At 40.0% G+C, this 18,312-nt stretch overlaps 1 protein-coding gene across 1 annotated transcript in view; it reads right to left on the reverse strand.

The window, feature by feature from the left end:
- The window catches only part of JAKMIP3 (Janus kinase and microtubule interacting protein 3), a 776,485-nt gene that overhangs the window by 60,214 nt on the left and 697,959 nt on the right, over positions 1-18,312 (reverse strand). The window contains exons 12-14 of the mRNA XM_086922542.1: positions 17,049-17,132; positions 16,078-16,140; positions 8,019-8,117 (exon numbers count right to left, since the gene is read on the reverse strand). Of these exons, the coding sequence (XP_086778668.1) occupies positions 8,019-8,117; positions 16,078-16,140; positions 17,049-17,132 (246 nt within the window). The remainder of the gene's footprint in view (positions 1-8,018; positions 8,118-16,077; positions 16,141-17,048; positions 17,133-18,312) is intronic.

Here is an 18,312-nt window from a genome sequence, read left to right on the forward strand (position 1 = left end):
TAAAATTCACATAATGCTTTACAACTGTCTTTGATATACTGGTGACTTTCAACCACGAATTGACTAACTACTGAGTGTCCGTCCACCAAATGTTGTAAACTGTTGATTGTATATTTACTAATAAAATCTTTAATAGAATCCATAATTGGACTGAACAGATTATTCAACTGAAACAACAGCAAATAATGTGTGGCCTGGCCTGCAATCGTATGGACCAGCAACACGGTCTCTCAATCCAAATTTAGGTCATGCATGTCTAGTGTCTAAAAGAAGTTTAATCAAAAAACATTTTAAAAGGAGCTTGACCACTGAGCGAAGGCAAATGGTGAAGATTTCAGTGCAAATGTGTGAATGAAAGCTGAGGGATAGTCTGAAACCAGTATGAGCCACAGCTCTTGACACACTGCAAGAAATTGCACATTCAGACAATGTATTTTTTATTACATTGCACTGACTCAGATGGAGGAAAGAGTTTTGGATACTGGGCCAATTGTGTTTCAACATGTCAGTGCTTCTATGACACTTTTCTAATGAAGGATATATTCAGAAACAGTCACAAACGTGATGTAGTTTTTGTGAGTTCCATAAGCTATTTTTTGCGGCAGAGATGTATTCTCCTTCTTTGTGCTGGTCTTAGGTGACATTCTGGGGAGGGAGATCAGTGTTTTGCAGAGCCCTATCCAGCAGCACATGGGCTTATCTCGAGCGTGTTTTTGACTTCAGACGTGATAACTAGTAACTACAGCGACAGCTACTGTTCTTTCCTTGACAGGGGTAATCGACATATTTCTATGGATGCAGGTCTGATTACCCTCAAGACATTAGTTAAATGTTTCAACTGCATGATAACTGAATACTACATTGGAATTTTCAATTTCTAAATGAGAGGCTGTTACAATACAAGCCATCTTAATAGTGATTTCCAGAGTCCTGGATTCTGATCGTACTTACACATAAGCCTCATGTATGAATTTAATTGTACCCTGTAGTTGGTTTTCTTTAAAATATGCAAAACAACATATGAGCACTGCAGCAATTGTTAGGGCGTTATTAGCAGCTTATCTTTAGCTGAATGTATCCTTCCAATATTTTCAAATCTAATTGATTGCCGCCCATCTCTTGTTTCACATTGCCAAGCTGGACAAAATAGAACAATCTACAAAATATAACACTATGTCAAGACCAGCGAACTAAAAAGATAATTCAGATTCTCCCCTGAAGACGCCTCTTTCAAATTATTTATTCTCCTCTTTAACATTCTGATTCTGAAATCCAACCTCAAAAGGCCTCAACCAAGCCGTCCAGAACTTTGCCGCCTAGATCACTGACAACACTGAGAGAGTCGCACCATTGAATCGTAGAAAATCAAACAAGATCCTCAAACATGCCAGCTGTTACACCCCAGAACTCAAGACCACCAAGCGCAACTGCCACCAACTGGAAAAATTATGGCACGCCACCAAGTGCCCAGTCGACAGAGCAGCTCACAAAAAAGCCCTCAGGATCTATCACCAGTACATCAAAGAAGCTAAAAAAGCAGCCATCACCACCCTCATTGACTCCACAGCCAACCACACAAAGGAACTCTTAAAAATAGTCAAAGAATTCTCCAACCTGACAACCATTGAGAACACCATCCACCCCTCCCACAAAAACTGAGACACTCTCTAAGACTAATTCCACAGCAAGATCACTAACATCTAAAACAATTTCAACATCCAACCCGCCACCCTTGACCCCAACAACCTCAACCAAATAGCGAACACCAGCCACACCATCACCGCTCACCACCCAGACCACCTCAGCCATCATGTCTTCCATCCACTCCAAGCCCCCCTCCGACCCCTGCCACCACCACCTCTGCAACCTCACAACAAATCCAATCAACACACAACTCACCAGCATCCTCAACCCCTCCATCTCCACAGCAACCTTCACAGACACGTGGAAACATGCAGACGTCACACCCCTCCTAAAGAAAGCCTCAGCAGACTCCCAACAACCTCAAAAATTACCATCCGATCTCCATACTCCCCTACATGGCCAACGTTCTCAAGAAAGAAATCAACCAGCAGCTCACCGAATTCCCATCTACTGGATTGATTTCTAGGTGTCACCACTTTGCTGTTAATTAGGATAGTTTGGTCTGGCTTCATGTTCCTTTTTGTACTTGGGTATAATGACACTTCACTGCTTTAAACTTGTTACATTTCAGGACTAATGCATGCTATGGCCTGCTGGATTAAATAGACTTTAGGTGTTAGAAACTGTACTTGTTTCAACACTGGACTATTTTAATGCAAGCTCTGTTCTCAAAATGCAGATGAAAAAGTCAGGCTTATGCCTTTGGTGTTAGTATGCACTTCATAGCACGGTTGTTTGACTTTAATCTGGAATATGCTTGTTTTTCTGACAGTGAATTCTCACAACAACCTCAATCGTTCACTTTGGCTATGTCTTCCATCACATTAAAGTAATTCATAGTATGTGCTTACTGCTAGAACTTCCCAAATCAGAATTAACTTTAAAAGCGTGATCTAGTTTTCAGGTGCACATTTTTGTGTGTAATCTAGAACACTGTTTACAAGAAATAAGTCACTGATGTCGTGATACAAGCTGTAGCAAACTGTAAGCCTACGAGAAATATATCTTCTGGTATGCTAAGAGAATTTTATGCCAACAATATCAAATGACAGAAATATTGTGTCTTAAATAGTCCATGGTGCAGGTACATAGATAAATGTCATGGAAAGTTAAATGTTCCCTGTAGACTATGGAACCTACTGTGCCAGCCACTGGGCTGACAAAGAAAAACATGGCTTGAATCCTATTTATGTAGCTGCATTTTCTAAACCTGCAAGCAAACTGGTCAAAGTAGCATTTTTTAACAGGAATGAACATACTTTTAAATATTAAATAAGTCACACCTTATTAAGCCTTGTAGTCCACAAGGTTGGCTCCCTAGGATTTAAAAGTCTGAGATGTAAGAATTTCATGTTGGCATGTTCATTCAGTGACTAGTCCCCTAACACTGTCTTCACTTTAAATGACCGTACCTGTTCCTATAAGGAAACCTAAAGTGCACATACAATACTGTTGCTGCTAAATTGGGTTTGGATGAGCTACAGAAATTATTCAATCTCTGTTTTTAATACTTATGAAAAGTCCAATTCAATGGTAAAGTTTGTCTTTTGATAATGAAAAGTCACATAAAAAGGTATACATTTACTTTCTGAAGCTCCAATAGGCTAATCAATATTAGCCTGCCAGCAACTGCTCCCTGTTAGTGATTGCTCTTTAATAAGGTGTGAAACCTGTTCCCAAAACAAAAATAATTGTGTGGGCCTTTAAACAAGAATACTTGGACATGAGGTATGGGATTCATCTCAGTTCAGGAACGGCAGATGATGAGCTTTCACGAATATTTTTAATTTGAAAGTATCCAGGGTGCCCTTTTATAGTTTAGTGTAGAGAAGATTTAGTTTCAAGGGCAAACTGCAGCAGCTTGGCATCAGCCCAGCAGGAGGGGGAGATGGGCCAGAGACAATTTAGAATGGTTGATGAGGAGGGGACTGCTAATTTTCCAAGACACAACCTTGGCTGGGACAGCAGCCACCTCCAAGGGCGAAAGGGTTTTGACATGTTGGATTTTATTCAGAATAATACCTTTGAGATAGTTTTCAGTAAGACAAAGAGGACGTGATTCATAAATAGAAGTGTTTACGTTAAGCATTTTTTCTCATTGATTAGAGATTGTCCAAGAGTCACCCATCGGCTAGTGAATTCCACAAAAGTGACACCTTATCCTCTGCTCATCAGAAAGTATCTGGACCTGCAGGAGAACAGAAGAGGACTAGTCTTGCTGTAGGAGACCAAAGGGGCTTCATCTGCTCCCAGGACTACGAAATAGACTTAACAAGCTGTTGTAACTGGATGTGGACTAGAGACTACTGATGACTTTGCTGGAGCGGGTCCTGACCCATATATTATATCGGTATACAACGTTTAGCACGCATTTATTACAACGCGGTGCTGTTACCACGCTACTTTTACCACGCAAGTCGTTACAACGACTTGCGCTGGAGGGCGCTCCAGGATAGTAAATAGTTTAATTTACTATCCAACTCCTTCTCTAGAGTCCACGGGGACTGGAGTTGGAATAGTAAATTAAAAAATTTACTATCCAGCGCCCCTCCACGCAAGTCGTTGTAACGACTTGCGTGGTAAAAGTAGCGTTGTAACGGTACGCGTTGTAAAAGTACGCGTGGTACCGTCATACATCCATTATATCCCTTAGGCCCTGGTAGCCCTAAAAGTGACCATGAGGAGCTGTTCACTAGTGGAAAACGTTGGGACAAACTTTTAGGAAGTCCAGGAGTTCCGAAGCTTCAGTCAGACTTTCTGGTAAAGGTATCCACTTTCCAAAGGACTTAATTGGATACACCTTCAGGCTTGCCTACTGGAGAATTTTTAACTCAGAAAAAGAGACTATGTCCAAAGGTTCAAATCTTGTTCAGCCAAAGGACCAAAAAGTATCAACCTGGCAAGAGGACTAAGGAGGAAGCAAAATTTCAATTATTCTGCTAAAAGCTTTTCTCACCAAAGTGAGTATTCACACTTAAATACAGATCTCATGATTTACTGATTTTATGGATACAAGCATTGTGTGCTGTGATATTCTATATTTTGTGCACACTTTGGAAGTAAGCACCTTACATACTTGCCCCCAATTGGAACGCATTGCTTAGAATTCTACTGTGACAGGATGTCCCCTTCACAGATGTTCTCATCATTTGAAGCAATTCCGTATACTTAGTACAAAAATATTTTTGTGAGCTGCAGATCACAGGTCTGAAACAGAGCAAGACCAACTCAGTCTTCCACTCTCCCATTTTAGATAAAATAGTAGTATTAATATAGGTGGAAGGAATATCTAGAATGTAAGTATATGATTATCACCATTGGGGTTAACAATAATGAAAACACTGTCAGTAAAGGAAATCAGTGAGATAGTTTCTATACACTTCAGTATCAAAATATTGCCTTATTATTTTGTCCATTTGTTTATGTCAGAAGGTCTGAATCTGCTCTTCATTCATTGCAAAATACCTGATTGGATACAAAACTCCCATCCCAAAATCAACCCACCCTATGACATCCATCACTCATAATACTATGTGAGATTCAGATGGAAACTTAACAAAACTCTTTCAGTATACATAGAGAGAATACATACCTTTTCAAAATTCTTGCTCCACTTTGGAAAAGTGTGCTATTATTTGGGGTGTGCAGTCATCTACATCCAGGAATAATACCAAAAACCACTAAATTAACTGGAGCTGAACCCCCTGGTAGCTATTCCACAAAGCAGACTGGCTTAACTTAGGGAAATGTGCAAACTTTTTTATGCAGTTAGCAAACAGCAATAAAGTCAAAAGACTAAACAATGAAATTCCCAAATCCAATTACAGCAAATTGTACTAAAAAGAACAAACCAAAATACTAAACCTCCAATAAAGGAATTCGAAGGTAGGAAGATTTAAAGTTTTTATGTAAAAATAGTTCCAAGACGCACTAATGGCCAATTGAATCAGTAGACCAGGGCCTAGATGCAATTTCAGGCCAACCACTGTGAAGCACAGGATGGATACAGCCAGCGATTTCAGCATGGTCAAAAGGTTTGAATTCTGACCTAATCTGTTTTATGGAGTTCAAAATCCTCCAGCAGGGCAAGCCTGAATCTGTATCTTATGAAGTTATATCAAAAGCAGACCCCTTTGCTGTGAGGTCCCACTCATGCTCTGAGGATCTTTGAAGTCCAAACATTTTCTAAGTCTCAACTTTTCTTGTTTTTTTAGAAGCTCCTCTGAGTCACTTTTAAGGCTCCCAGGACCTCAGTGATTATACTTAGGGTCAAGGACTCACTCAAGCAGACACCACCAGAAGGGTCCAGTCAAGGTCCAATTAGTGCTGGTCAACTGCTCACTTTAGGAAAAAGGCCCCATAAAGCTTATTGTGTTACTATAGTCATTCAGGAAGTTAGCCAACTGACAGTTGGAATCCACTTCTTTAGCCTGTATATAATGGGGAGCAGGTTGTTCCTTCAATGCTCCTCTCACATTATATAAAAAAGGATCCAGTCTTCCTCTGATTTCCTTCAGTTTCACTAAGTTTTCTGAGGAGAATTCCTTGGTAAGCCACATTCATGGTTTGTGCTATAAAGTGTTTTGGTATGCCTCCTGGCCTCTCTTTAAACAATATGACAAATGTTTCCAGAGGTAACCCTACTCACTTCTTCAGCAGTTCCTGTTTGCCCTGTCACAAACAATCCCGTAGTTCACCTTGCTCTTAAAATCCAAAATAGGGCAACACTTCCTCCCTTGCGCAGAGCTTGTGTTTCCACCCATAGATGTGGCCAGAAAAATGTGCAGCCTCCACCCCTGTGATCACTCCAAACTGGTTTTGGGGGTTCTCTCCCACTGGATTTGGATCTAGCCGAGCTAACATGGGCTTGGAGAACAAAGGATTTTCCTTCCTAAGATGTCCCTCTGTCCTTTTCAAGTCAATGATGTTCCTGGTCCCATAGGTCCGATAGGGATCATTTACCCCACACCTCGCACATGCTGTCATGAGGCTTAAGCTCCTGTTCTGCTCTGAAAGCAGATTTAACACCTGATTGATGTCAAGCACTGGCTGGGCAGCTGCTGGCAGGTTAATGCAAATTCACATCCAGAAATTTCAGATGGAGAAAAATTAACTTTGAACAATTTCCTTTTCTTACGTTTTTAATAAAAATCCAACTACACCAATGAAGTTGATTTTTGAAAAATAGACTTTGAATGACTTTTCTACCTGTTTCATGCTAAACACTGTAGATTAAAGTGTATTATCTGTAGAGGTGGGTGGAACTCGCAGAGTTTCATTCCACGGAATATCGCAAGGTTACCCAAAAACTCAATGAGATGCCGCAGAGTTCTGCCAATGGGTGGAAATATGCATGTCTCCCTGCAATTTAGTGCCTGTAGCGCGAGCAGTGCTGAAAAATCATCATGAACGGCACCATGAAGTGTGCAAGAGCGCATGGTCATTTGAGTTGATTTTGCTGCCATTTTCAGTAGAAATCTACTTGAGCAGCAGCAAGTCTACTCGAGAATTAGCACTCTGACCATGACCACTCGTGACCGCCGGTGTTAGAAAATGGAGCCAAGGGACACCAAATCTCACTCGTGCTTGCATTTCTGGAGCATCGCGGGAAAAGATTCCATAGGCAGGAAGAAACATTCCACCCCCCCTAATAATCTGTACTTTGATGTTTTCTTGGATCCAGATGCACCCTTGTCAGTGGGAATAGCTTTTGAGACTAGTCAATGGAAGAACATGGAAACTTTAAATACTTCCCACTTTTAAATATCAGGCACCCTATCTTGTGGATAACAAGGTAAAACTTAGAGTTGATATTCATATTTAAAAAAGCAATTTTGTCCACCTCTCAAAAAGTGTTATTTTGGCGGGTTTGGCAGCAGGTTTTGAGACTGCTACGGTCAAGCTGCACCTGGTAGTCTAGTCTAGTCTAGTCTGGAAATTTGTATTGCGCAAAACATATCACGTCCCGTGAGGGAGTCTCATGGCGCATGCGGACAGCCCCGGAGTAAAAAGGAGAGAGATTGTTAGAAAAAGGCGGAGACCTAGCTGAAGAGCCATGTTTTCAACAGTCTTCGGAAACTCATGTGCTCGGTCGTTGCACGAATAGGTAGGCCTGAAGCTATGTATTATAGGTCCACTCTTTGGAGGAACAATAGATGCTGCAGTGCACAGGTGGCATTTACCATCCAGGTACCGGGTGCATTTTCTACACCATAAACTAAGGACGTATTGTCAAGAGAAATGTGTCAATCACGATTATAAATATATCCATCTCTAAAAGTATATAATGAAGTGCAGTTTTAGATTTTAAATATGGTTTTAGCAAGTGTTTCATATGAATAAGAGGAAAACATTCACTCCGAGTAGGTTCTTACTTCAAGCTCTAGAATTCTGAACTCCAGTAGTTCATTTTGGTCCTTGACATCTTGCACATCATGTTTGAGCTTTGCTTCTTCAGTTTCCATTTGTTTTATCTGTAAATTAAAAAATGATATTTGTTAACATATTAAAGACTTCTGTAAGTTGTTGGTTTGTAGTGGGACTATGAGTTTTGAAACATTTACTTGAATTACATTAATGTTGCACAGTCCTACTTAGATAAATCAGGCAGAAGAATCAGTTGATTCACATGGAAATACCACAGAGCTATGAGTAGAAACCACTGAAAGGCAAATATCTCTTTTCTTTAAAAGATCAAATAATTGTACTCATTTTTTAAAAGACCTGTTCAGGGTTCAATAAAGTCATACAGTTCACTTTCTTGAATATAATTTTAAATAAAAGTCCTTATACCTATTAGCTACGTTGTAAGACTAATACCCACCATAGGCCAATTACTCAATCGAGAGTACACAGATAGATTTACTCCCATGGGGCATTCGTGAGTGCACCTCAGCTCTGGCTCTTTCATGAACTTTTTGGGTTTCATTATAGACCTAAGGCTCTTGGCACATGCACCAGGTTTATGTGCATGTAGTACTATGAAAACACAAGGAATGATTTTATTGTTTTGCAGATACAAGAGAAAATGCTTGAATTGGAACTACAATGGTTAAGGCTTAAAGCTAACCCTATTAGTGGAACCTAAAAATTCAGTTTTACATCATTTATATTTGCCACAGTTTGAAATTAAACATGGCAACATGGCTCAGATTATTGTACTGCCAAGTAGCAACCCTGGTATAAAATAAATATGTAAAATCACTTGGTGGCAAAATATACTACTGGCAGTACATATATTTCCTTTTGTTTAGCAAGCAGAAAAACTCAGGCAGGTGTATATTTACTACAAGGCAGCAAACGCAAATAAATCAAACAGTAGTGTTAATGTTTGCCAAAAAGGTTTAATTTGAAGGTTAAGGATAGGGTCCCATCAGCACTCCCACTCGTGCTTATTTATTGTAAGGTTACATCACCACAAATAACAATTACTCACTTTGAACACGATGGTAAATTACTACCTAATTTATAAGCAGTTAAGACCTTATACATTTGTGTATAGCACATTTAATCAATTTTAGGAAGAATGGAGGTATTCAGTGGCCATGAAGATTGCCAGTGGTATGCAATGAAGATTGCCATTAGGAATGTAAGTACAGCTAGTAGTTAATTTGCATCCATTGTATCCCAGAATGGACCATGGAAAAATTACTGTACTTTTTTTGTCTTCTACCTAAGTGATCTTGTAAGTTGAGCAAATGCCCTCAAAGAATCCCTTCAATTCACACTATGGAAGGCTGTTAAGCCAATATGGCTCCTGGATCTACTTTTGCTTCTCTGCTTTTTTCTTCAATGGATTAAAGACACTAATGGATGAGCTATTTGGACAGCATCAGAAGTTGCATTGGTGAGAAAGTGTGGTAGATGTTTTATCTGCTCACTAGTTGCATCTGAATGATTCATCTTTGTAACTTACACACTGAAACTCCTGGCAACCAGTTTGCCAGTAACTTGTGGAAGTGATTAACCTGAGTTTTATCAATTGTACTTTTCTGCAACTATATATTTTTTTTACTTGTGCTTATTCCCTTGCTGTTATGATTGACAAGTTCTGATACAACTATAAGGCTGACAAGAAAACACCACTTCACTTTTACATCATGTTTCATATTGCTGAAGACCTGTTCTACAACAGAATGATTTTAGAAGGTCATGGAATTGGTGAAACAGCAGTAACACAGATGTATTTTTTTATCTCGTACTTGAGGTACTATTCCTGGGTCAGGATGTAGTGGAGGGAGATTCTGCCGTGGTATTTGGGATTTCTGGACTCTGTGTTGAGGGTCAAATTAAGATGAGTCAAGCCTTCTTGTATAGACACTGTAACCATTTCTTGGTTTTTATTGGTGGCAAACAGAGAAATCAAGAGCACAACATGGAAAGCAGTTATACTGATCAGCAGACCGATGATGGCTGAAGTGATGGCAGGTGGTATTGATGCCTAAAACATGGACATGAAACATCTAATCTTGAATGAAACAAACAGGTTAATGAGCTGTGGAATAAAGTGACAGAAGAAGACAGGAGGGTTTTATATCTGGAAAATGTGGCAACTGAGCATACAACAGATGGTGGCAAACAGAGAAACAGAGCACAACATGAAAAGCAGTTATACTGATCAGCAGACCGATGATGGCTGAAGTGATGGCAGGTGGTATTGATGCCTAAAAACATGGAAATGAAACATCTAAACTTGAATGAAACAAACAGGTTAATGAGCTGTGGAATAAAGTGACAGAAGAAGACAGGGGGGTTTTATATCTGGAAAATGTGACAACTGAGCATACAACAGTATTGAGGGAACTTTACGTGGTTGAGAAGCAATAAGAGTACAGGTTTAGTGATTTACAGAACTATTTCTATGGATTAGTTTACTACAAATTATGGGCGTGTCTGAAGTGGCTGAAAAGACAAATGTGGAAAACGTTCTTGAACCTAACATCTTATTCCTGCTCACTAAGCAGGAAGCCCACTGAAATATACTGTTAAACAGGGAAAGGCAATTACTAGATGCTGAGGCTTGTAATTATGGACACAAATTATGTGAATGGAACATGCAGCATGCTCTCCTCACCCCAAAATCATCCAAGCAACAAATGAATCCACCTTCCCTGCCTTCCCGGAACAGGGTGGCCCTGTACCAGGAAGAGTCTGGGTCTCCTCCTCGTCAACCAGCTCCATGAATCCCCAGTGAAAGGCAGGTGACGCCAGTTCTGTCACCTGGGTAGCCTTTTGATCCAGGTCATGGCTCCATTCACTGGGCAGGACCACCTTCCATGCCAAGGTGAAAGGAGGGTAAAGTTGGCACCTTTGCCTGGGCAGCCCAGTCCCCTAGGCTAGGGCTTTGGTCACCTTTAAGGGCGACCATACCAACCCAGGACCCAAGGCAGGGTGGCGCTCCAATTCCTGGGATTTGCTAAGTTTAAAGACATCCACTAGTGAAAGAATGCTCGCTTCAACATCATGTAAGTTTGCACACCTCTGCTTACCATCTGTTACAAAGCTTATAGAATGAAAGAAGTATTGTGATACCAGTCACATGCAGTGTACATATTTAAGCTTTTTGTGATCATATAAATGGTGGGAATGTGATATGCAAATGGACATAACATATATGACATGAAATAACATAACGTAAAAGATCATACCATTACATAACATGAACTGGGTGATAAAGACATATAGGCTAGGACAATTCAGTGGAATAATGGTCTTTGTTGTAGAAACGATTGCACAGCCTGCAAAACGCAGGTAAAGTCACGGTGGCTGACGTTATGTTTCATATCCATGAGGTCAATAAAATGAGTGGCATTTAGTAAGGCAATAGTTAAATGTAAATTCAAGCACCAGCTTCTTAAATATATCTTCCTCTAGTCACCCACTATTATTTTACATCACTGAAAGTACATCAGTCGAACTGTCTGAATGTAAGTATAAAAAACCTACGGCTTGTTGTATATTTTAGGCCACCATACAGGGCCAGATTTAGCGCTGGTGGTGCCCGATGCACCAATGTTTGTTGGTGCCCCCCAAGTGACCTAAAGACCCCCTATGCCATGGATTTCTTCACTACCACCCTTTAACAGTGCCCCTCAAGTCTCCATAACCACTCTCTCTCAGATGCATTTAATTAGTTTTATAGTGCCACACATACCAGTGTAGGGTTCCAGACCACTTTACATCACACACATATTACACAGAGACAATCAACCGTACATGTATAAATTAGTGCATAGGAAATGTTACATAAGACAGAGTACTATAAGGTGTAGGAGTCACATGTCATCTATACTATTAGACAGTATAGTTTAATAGTTCTTGTCTGGAGAAGCACACACTCAGAATTTAAAACTTACCACCATGGTTGGGGGGTTCTCTTTAATAATAGGAATTGATTTCTAGCCAAATATAGTCTTTTTGCAACATTGGGATAATGAAAGACCGGGGAAAAAATCATAGCGCTCTAATCTATACCTTGCAGTATGCGTGCAGCTCTTTGACAACAGTTAATAGCTCATTATGCTATGTTAGGATTTTAACGTATAAACTGCAAATAACAATAGGGTCTCACTGACAAAAGCATTAACCCACTGAACTATTTACATTAAATGCACTTTCTGATCTGCGTGGTACAATTCTTTGCAGCAGGCATATTAACCCTCTGTGCTACCTTAAAATAAGTCAAAACTTCCACTGGACACAACTCATATATCTCTCTAGGAAGAACATTAATCACCGTAGTTGTATGTCGGTGAAAATGTCTTAAACATTTCCAGTACAATTTAGCAAGAATAACTTTATCAGACTAATATCATACAGGCTCCAGCATGTACCTTAATAGCTCATCGTGTGTTGTCACCATGAACAGGTGCAAACAGCAGTTCACTACCTGAAACAAATAGGAAAACTGGATCTGTCTGGCCTAGAACTTAATATATTTATACTAAATTATAAAATATATATTAAGGGCAGGTAGATTAATGATATTCTAGAGCCCAAATCTAGCGCCATGTAGAAAGCAATGTCTTCCTCCCCACCGAATTTAGGCCATGTTGCTGCATTACTCATTTTGAAGTCACACATAAAGTCGAGACCTCTGCCGCGTCTGACTCCTTCTTTCAGCACTTTCCTTCCTACTTTGGTGTTCATGAATCACAGAGGTTGTGTCGTTCGTCAGCCACCTAAATAATATCATTTTTCGGCAACAATGACTCTCAACTTCACAGGCAGAACAAGATACACTAGATAACCGAATTATAAGTATATAAACCTTGAATTCTTTCCGTCGCATAAATATTAGGCTTGACAATCATTCTGATTAAAATTACATTTGGCTCCAATTATTAACCAACGCTTTCACATCCTTAGCACCTTCATTCCCTTTGTGTTTGCCATTTCCATAAATATCTGCGTTGTTCTTTCTTAATGGAGGTTACTCCCATACTATGTGTATTTACACTATATGTTCTCTCACTTCTTCATATACCCTGCCCCATCTCACTACCATAATTAGCTATTGTATTTTCTATGTTCGCACTAGTTTGGCTCTCTCGCTGTGCCATTGAGACCAATAAGGAGTCTTTTATTAAGAGCAGTACATAAGAAACCTTGAGTATGCTTGCACCATTGGTAGATGTGATGTGGACCTGTTTAGATGAAGCTTTGCATGTGGTAGAATATGGATTTGTGATGCTGCATAGTGCCTAACGTGTTTGATCTTATGTCTGCAAAACCGTAACTGTAGAATTTCTGAAAAATATATTCAGTACTTCAGAAGAATCTAGAAAGTTCTGAGACCCTTTAAAAGATTATACGTTAGTCTCTGCAATGAACTAGGGATAGGCTTCCTCTCTGGCCTTTGCCCATACCTCAACATGGCAGGATGTTGTTTTACCATTGCACACAAAACCCTCCTCACTGAGCTCCACAAATATAACCAAGGGAATTGGCCCTGTTCTCCTCTTTTCTGGTGGAGTAGCCTGTTCATGAGTAAAGATCTCTGTACATTCTATTAAATAATATCAAACTCCAAAGCAACTATTTTAACCAATCTTGTAGGTTCATCTTTGGATCAAGGATTCAGAATGTTATGCTGGGGAATGTTGAACTAGAGAAAAAGAGACTCAGGGTCTCAACTGGGGGAGGGTGGTAAAGGAAAAAGATATTTTGCAGATAGTCACCATTTATAGATGTGGAATCACTGCAGGAACTCCTTCCAGCAGGAGCACCTTCCGACAGACCATCTGTAAGAAAACCACTAGGTCCATTGACAGGTACTGTTTTTTTCCTGCCTGGTATCACCATGGCAGCCCCAGACAGAACAAACCAACAATGTCCACCATGATTTAACAGAAACCTACCAGCTCATTAGAGTCATCAATATTTCATTTTGAGAAAACCTCTACTAGTATTTTGTTTCTGGAAAACACCCTCAGAAATGGCAACCAGACTGCTAGTATAAAGCGGGTCAACTAGCACCTTCAATTTGTATTCCCCACCCATTCAGCTGGGATCTTTAAAAACTGGGTGGGCTGGCTGACACGGGGCAAACAGAAACAACGGCCTCCACAACCCCAGCAGATTGGCAGCCAGTACATCAATGCCTAAATGAGGCACAAGTATGAGATTGTCCCACACCACTAAATGTTAAGAGGAAGCTTCTCTACCGAGTTCATTTGGCTTGCCTCTCTTAAGCCCTTCTACTACAATTGTTGTGGTATACTTACTGGTCACAGTAAATGCAAAGGTTTTTTGCCATGCTTCCTTCTCGGCCTCACGGACAACTTTCTCACACAAACCTTCTTAAATTACCTTGTATGTAACAAGATTCTTTATTTTCCTTAAAAGCTTTATTGATCATTATGATGGACGTCTGCAAGTCTCACAATACCTGTCTTTAAATGATAAAATTTGTCTTCAAGATCTGGGAACTGGGACCATTTTATTCATAATCTAGAGCTCTTTACCTTCTTGCCAGTTGTAGCCCCAAAAACTCTCCAGACCATATCACATATTGCAGTCTCTAGCAACTACAACCTTCTGAACTGTAGGCTTCATGAGATTACACCTTGAAAATTAATAGTTGCTGAAAAGTCTCCTTTGCGCAGATTAAAATTTAGCTTGTGTAGTGAGATATAATTCCATGTTTTAATGCCTTTTTATAGATTTCAAGGTCATTCAATCTGCTATTCATAAACTTGTTTCAAATTAGTTTAATTAAAAGAATTATTTGATTAGACTGTTTTTGATCGTCATGGCCAAATAAACAATTCTACCTTCAAATTTTAATATTTTGCTTGTCGTTTTCAATACATGTAATGTGAAAGTATTTTGTATAAATGTCCAAACTGCACCAGATCAAAGCCCTAGTGATGGCCCGCTCTCTCCCTTCGCAACTGAGCACAGGTTTATTGGTTGCTTCTCACAATGCAGATCTGTATTTTGGACTTACGTTGAATCCTGTGCTAGTGTTGCATATCATCATCATGTTGCTCTTTTAGTTCTCCCACTAGGAGCAATATTGAGTTAAAAGGATCTATGTCTATCCTTGGTAGTTTATTAGTACCTTTATGGGCTATTTGCCCAAGCGATTATGGTGCACATATTTCTAGTTAGAATAGCATCACATCATGACCTTTGAGAGGGCCAAGAATATGGTGTTTGAGTTCTCACCGTGCAGCTCATGAAAGTTGGCTCCCACACTGGGCGGCTCCTACAATCACCCTCAGATACAACTCTTTGATACATGATCCAAATCACCTCTATCTCCCAGCACCTTCATGTTCAGCAGCATCAAATGAGGTAGTTGCAGGGATCTCCTTAGCACCTCGTGGCAATTGTGGGTCAAAACAACCAAAGATAGGGAGGAAAATCCCCCAAACCACAAAAATGAGACAAATGTTGGGCAGCCCAATTATTCAAATGCATTGTACTGTACCTGTTTGAACGTTTTTTTCTTTTTCATTTTTAACTTTTCTATTGCTTTTATCCGTCTTTGTAAAACTCTTGATCATGTATCTCCTTCACTTTTTTTTAAAGAGAAATTGCAAAGATTTTTATTAACTGTGCAATAAAGTTCATTATTATTATTAATAGACCAGGGGTTCTCATGTGGTCCTCAAGAGGCTTAAGTGTGTGATATATTCATGAGAGACTGGAAAACAGGATCTTTAGTTTGGCACTTTTAAATTGGGCATTTTGAAAATAATTCCTGGGCCTCTCTGCATTTTGAAACCGTAAACAGAAATTTCATAAATAAATGTGGAGGTAAAAAATACCTAAAGTAAAATATTTTGCAAGTAATGTACCTTTACTCTACAGTTTGCAGGCAACCAAAAAAGTGAATTTAACTTGTCATGCACAAAACAGATTCGCATCAATTGGACTGCTGAAAATATTGAACATTTAGAAATAATCAATTATTTAAACAAATACCTTTTCCACAAGCTCTTGGTTTCTTCTATATAGAGCTTGTTTTTCCTCAATCAATTTCATGTCCTGAAATATTAACAAAAATCAGTCTTAAAAATGTGATAACAAATAAATGGACTACATCTGATGAACAATAAATACAATTACAAGCGAACTAATACAACTGCAAGAAAACTACCATTGTTAACATAAGAGTGGTCAACTAAAAAGCATCTGCAGTCCCTTCTGTAATACCGAAGTGCCCTGGGGAGGGGCACAAAGCAGGTGTTTAAGCCATTCTGCCCAGGGGCACTTTCTGTAATACGGCCACCTGAATTGATGCTCTATCAGAGAGAGATTACGTAATGTATTCCCTCTCTACAAGAGTGATCAGGGAAAGCTTTAGTGCACTGTTTTCCCTTCCACAGAATAGCCAGGAGAAAAAGTTGAGATATCTCCAAGGATGCCAATGTGGTCCCTCCTAAGGGTGGGCAGTGGGGCCCCTCTGTGCCCTCTTCTTGAGCCTTACGGGGTCCACACTCACCAGGGTGGTGATGCCACCCACATTAATATTATCGAATGGTTTTACCTAAACATAGCTGACTATGTATTCTGAGCATCGGTTCTGGAATACGTGTTAACTATACCAAACTGATGTTGTGATGGGCCATAACTTAATTGACAGCATAATAATGCTACCCACCATGAGCTCTCAGTGGCAGCAATTTCCCACCTAAAGGGATCCCGCCTGTCACTACTCCAGACTCCAGATTCCATATAGGGTGGTAGCTACCACATGTTATGTAACAAGGTCCCTCAATTTTTGTATTCTGCACCGTGAATTCATTTCCACAAATAATAATAGCATCCCTGTGAGAAATCATTCAAAAACATAGCGTATGGCCATCCATTTCCTGAGCATAAAGGAAACTTTAGATCACTATGGGTCTTTGAACAGCACTATTTCCATGATGCTTGCAAAACACTTTCCATACCTGCCCCTGCTCTGCAAGACTTTTCTCTAGGTCCTCTATTTGTGTTTGATATCGTTGCACATCTGCTTGCAGCTGCTCACGAGTCTGTAGGATATGAGGGAAGACGCATTAAACTTTCTCAAAACACAATACATATTAAAGTGGTTAAGTGCGGTTGTGGATCAATGTGAAGCCATGAAAGTAATGCAAATATACAAGCTAAAACCTTAGTTGTGGGTAAAGTTTTTATTACGTGGGCAAAGTCAGACACAGACAGTGATTATTGACTTAACTGTAATTCACTATACAATTTACACTACTACAGCACAGAGCAACTCCCCAGGTCCATGCATATTGCAGCTTTAGTCTATGCACATGGTCGGGCAGAAGCTGATCATCAAGTCAACCTCCATGGCTACTGGAGCATCAAGCTTGGCATAAGAGATTGTTGAGAAGTCACTTTTTTGGTTTGAGCCTGTGACAGCATGCGCTAGCACGTGTCTCACTTGCGAGACATTCTTGTATACAGAAAAGTGCCTGAAGTCAGCTCATTGCTTACCATTTGTTGACTTGCATGACACTCTTCTATACAGCCTCATAAATCATCAAGGCAGGCCTAACATAATTTCCGTTCCTCTCTGTGGAGCAGGGACCAAGTACTGATTTATTCAACATATTCAGTTCCTGTCAGCTGCTCCTGATGTGATTGAGGTACTATTTTGTTCATTTTACATTTTAGTGCCCCTGCAAACAGGCGTGTGACTGCAAAAATGTGCCCAGCACGGCAAGAAAAGATTTTTTCTATAGTTATCTTTCTTTTATTTTGGCACGTCTTCTTTTTTCACTTTGCACTCATATTTTCTTTTGTTTTTAATCGTTGGTGTTGTTCTCAAAAGACTACGTAATTGGAAAGTGACATCATTTCTTTCTTATGTGTAATTTCTAAAACGATGCTTTAACACATAATCGTACAGTACACCCCAATCCACCTCACTCCTATCTTCCCCAATCCAATACATGTCAATCCACTCCACCTCACCCCACATCAATCCGCCCCACTCTATTCAATTCACCCCAGACCAGTCCAACCCACCCCACTCCTATCCAAACCACTCACCCCAAAGCAATCTACCACACTCCAATCCTCCCAACCCACCTTACTCTAATCTGCACCACTCCATTCTGCCCCACTGCAATCCAAAATTGTCTACCCACTCCAAATCAATCTGCCCCACTCCAATCCAAAACAGTCTGCCACACTCGAGTTCAAAACAATCTGCCCCAC

The sequence above is a fragment of the Lissotriton vulgaris genome, chromosome 5 (assembly GCF_964263255.1).
Source record: "Lissotriton vulgaris chromosome 5, aLisVul1.2, whole genome shotgun sequence".
NCBI classification, from domain to species: Eukaryota; Metazoa; Chordata; class Amphibia; order Caudata; family Salamandridae; genus Lissotriton; species Lissotriton vulgaris.